General features: G+C 36.3%; 1 protein-coding gene across 1 annotated transcript; it reads right to left on the bottom strand.

Annotated features, from left to right (window-relative positions):
- Positions 1-2,468: 2,468 nt before the first annotated feature.
- On the bottom strand, positions 2,469-3,500 carry LOC109563539 (trace amine-associated receptor 7a-like). The gene has a single exon (XM_019966924.2). The coding sequence runs from the start codon at positions 3,498-3,500 to the stop codon at positions 2,469-2,471; it is 1,032 nt and encodes a 343-aa protein (XP_019822483.2).
- Positions 3,501-3,811: the final 311 nt, after the last annotated feature.

Below are 3,811 nucleotides of genomic sequence, written 5' to 3'. Positions count from 1 at the left end.
GGCATGAAGTGTTTTGAATGTAAAAGACTTGCTATGGGGAAGAGGCTCAAAGGAACCAAATAATCAGTAATAGAAAAAACAAGAGCCTGTATTTGCTTGATGTGCAGACCAATCCTGCTGCAGAAATTGAGATGTAATTTATTTAAATGAACCTCCCTTCACCCTCAGGGGGAAAACTTTGTACAGTAAAATACATAATGAAGAATTGTAGGTTAAAATGATACATCACTAAATCAATTACTCCCATCAGTGTATTGGTATCTCCAAAGAATTGTGTTTAGTCTGTTCTCTGTGATGACTGATTTTTTTCCTTTAAAACAATTGGTACAAAGTCTTGTGTTCATATTGCTCTCAATACCTTGACTGCAGTGCCTGGGCCCCAACAGAGTAGAAAGAATTATTGGTTACTTTACTTATTCTCTGATTCTTTGGATGTGAGTATCAGCTCTATTGTTTAACAAATACACCAAATGAGACTCACCTCATTATGCCTCGTGTCCCTCATTTATGACCCAGAAGTAATAATAATATAGCAATAGTGTTCTCTCTCACATAGTATTGTGAAGACTAAGTAGGGCAGGTAAGTCAGTCCCAAGCACAGAACGAGTGGCCTATAACTCAAAGCATTCTTAGGTTTGCATATCAGAAGCACTCAATGAATGTTCATTGAAACAAAGGCCAATGAATTAGAATCCCACACAACCAGAGTAATTCATAGTAGAGAAAAATGAGAGCAGGAGCTTAAATTTTTTTTAAAGAAGAAAGTCCTGATATAGTTATAAAAACAGAAGAAATGTAGATTAGGAAAGTTGAACAATTAATGATTTGTCTAGTACATGTCAAGCTCTACTAAAAAAAGACAAGTGAAAATGTATTGAACAAGATGTTAGAAGCACTTGTTTGAATCTGGAAGCTTTATGATATTCAGCAGAGTTTGTAAACACTTTAATTTTAGCTTTCTTATATTTAAAATGAGGAAATATGATTTCTCTATAGCTGTGAAACAGAATTAAAGTTACTGCATTGAAACCACTAAATGAAAATAAGCTGATAAATTCCAGTTCAGAACTGAAGAATTGTGGCTAAACTAAGCAGTCTAGAGTGCCTTTAAATCATGTCTATCATCTTTAATCATCAGATCAAGAGTTTCACACAAGTAGAATATAATCAGAAAGAATTCACTATCTCAGGAAAAGTTTACCAATCTGAAGCATTTGTTTAATAATAGAAATGATGTGCTAATATAAGACTGATTTACAGCAAGCAAGAAATTACAGAAAAATAACAAGAATATATTGATGTGTATTTACTCCTGCTACAAAGATGTGACACTGACTTTTAAATCTTGACATCTAATGACAACAAAGCTAAAGTTAGAATAGAATTAAGCAATTTATTTAAAATTTTTAAAAATTTATTTTAAAAAAAGATATACAACATCCTCCAATCTCAGTACCAAGAACAAGTCTGCATGTCTGAAAAGCTGGCTAAGTTGTATCCAACGTGAGTTGCTTAACTTATTCAGTTTCAAATCTGTGGATCCCACAGAATGCATTTATCGGCCTCTGTCTGCCATCCTTTACACTCTTCACTTCAGTTTTCTATTCTTTTGGACACATTTTTAATTTGGGCTTTCGTTTGAATCCTTGAAAACTCTTATAAGTAATTTTTGGAATAATGCAAAAGTGAGGAAATGGTAAATTAATTTAAGATAAAGTATAATAATGAGTGACAACCTTAGAAACCAATGCATGCAATAAACATAAGTTAACTGGTAAAATTTCTAAACACAGCTGAAATGTTATGAGCAGATAATCACCAAGTAGAAGCTCATTCAACAAATGAAAGTTATTTATGGCACCAATTACCTTTCCCATAGTAAATAATTCAACTGATAGGGTAGTAAAGAATCTGTCTCTGGATTGATTTTACCTGACTCTGATCATCATATCCCTGGCTCAGAAATCTGAAAACCTGACAGTGCAGATTCAATACTTTGCCCTCCCTAGACCAGGACCTCTGGATCTTCCAGCTCCTTTGCATTTTAATAGAAAAATACTACAAAGGAATAAAGAAAACTCTTAACCAGGGATTGAACTATCATAAAGTAATAAAAGGGAGGATTTAGAATAACAAAAATATACTAGATCCTTGTCATGCATTCTTCTAAATTTTTTTAAGGATGCTACAAAGGGGAGATTATTAACTAGAGAAACACAGTCAAGTTCAGAGAGAAGTAGCAGCCCCAGATCGGTGTTAAAGGTTTCTGGCTCTAAGGTCATGTGGTTTCCATAACAACCAGGTTTTTATGTTATATTGATTAAAGAATGATGAAACTGAATTTAAGTGTTTAGGTCATATCGGAAGCATTTTGCCTTAGAAGATCTTGCACATAAATGATTAAGTTTTCTACCCAATGGTGTGTTCACTGTGAATCTATTTTCAATTTCTCGATCTTAAAAGTGAACTTACCCAGAAAATAAATTTACTGTCGAGGAATTGGCTCTCAAGACTTTGCCAGTGACAATGAGTTTTATGGCTTTTCGAAACCAAGGATAAAAGAAAGCATAAATCAAGGGGTTCATAGCTGAGTTATAATAAGCAATCCAAACCAGTATTTCATAAACATATGTGGGAGTGATGAAACCCAGGAAGGCATCAGTGATGGCATCCAGGAAGTAAGGCAGCCAGGAGACCAGAAACGCTAGCACTGCGACGCCGAGTGTTCTCGCTGCCTTTCTCTCCCTCTTGGCCACTCTGTCTTGGTAGCTTTCTGAGCATTGCCCAGTCTTAATGTTCAGACTCTCAATTTTTCTAGCCTGTTGTTCAGCAATGAGGAAAATCTTGGAGTAAAGAATTATCATCACAAGGGTGGGGATGAAAAATAATAGAAAATTCACCAATACCCAACTTTGATTTATTGCAATTTGACAGCCTCCCACACAGGTGAGAGCACTTACTAGATCCTCCAGTCCAACTGCATTTGCTCCTGTGCCGAGAAGGGAAAAAGAATAAATAATTGAAAAGAGCCAGGAGAAGGCAATACACATGCCAGAAACAGACACAGTGAACCTGATTGGATAGACCAGCGGGTCAGAGACGGCAATGTACCTGTCCAGAGAGATAAAGCACAAGTGGTAGATGGAAGCTAGACAGAATGACACGTCAAAACAGGAATGAAATTGACAGTAACTCTCCCCAAAATACCAGCAGCTCTCCACGGACCTCACTATGCTGAAGGGCATCACAGTCACTCCCACCATGAAGTCCGCACAAGCCAGGGAAGCGATCAAAAAATTGGTTGGAGAATGCAGCTGCTTGAAGTGGAGAATGGAAATCATTACCAAGAGATTTCCAAATATAGCCAGCACAGCTCCAAAACCAAACATTGTGTACAGGATCAGGCGGGGACCTAGTGAGTAGGGGGTTTTCACACAGGATCCGTTCAGGTGCTCGTAGCAGAGCTGCACAGCTGCAACGCTGGGTGAGCTGCTGTTCATGATGCTGCTGTCAGTAGCTTGTAAAGATTTGGAGAAGTTCTGTCCCTTTTCAGTCACACAAAATAGAGCAGTTTTCTATTTCCTGGTGGGAGAAAAAAAGATCTCATTGCACTGATTACCTTTGTTATAGTTACCAAACATTATCCCCATCACCTGTCATATATCCATATCAGTCTGTGAATGTATAACAATATATTCCATTCAAATGTCCATAAATCTTAGCTATTATTTTTCTTATAATTTAGAATGTAATTTAAAACAGTATTTTAAATCAAATAAGAATTTAACAGAAAATAAATATTTCAAATATT

The sequence above is a fragment of the Bos indicus genome, chromosome 9 (assembly GCF_029378745.1).
Source record: "Bos indicus isolate NIAB-ARS_2022 breed Sahiwal x Tharparkar chromosome 9, NIAB-ARS_B.indTharparkar_mat_pri_1.0, whole genome shotgun sequence".
In the NCBI taxonomy this organism is placed as follows: domain Eukaryota; kingdom Metazoa; phylum Chordata; class Mammalia; order Artiodactyla; family Bovidae; genus Bos; species Bos indicus.
Note: the sequence above shows the minus strand (reverse complement) of the source record. Positions and strands in the feature narration are given on the sequence as shown.

What these genes read in the sequence shown, in the direction of transcription:
- LOC109563539 (XM_019966924.2), bottom strand. Translation starts at nt 3,500, where the DNA reads ATGAACAGCAGCTCACCCAGCGTTGCAGCTGTGCAGCTCTGCTACGAG.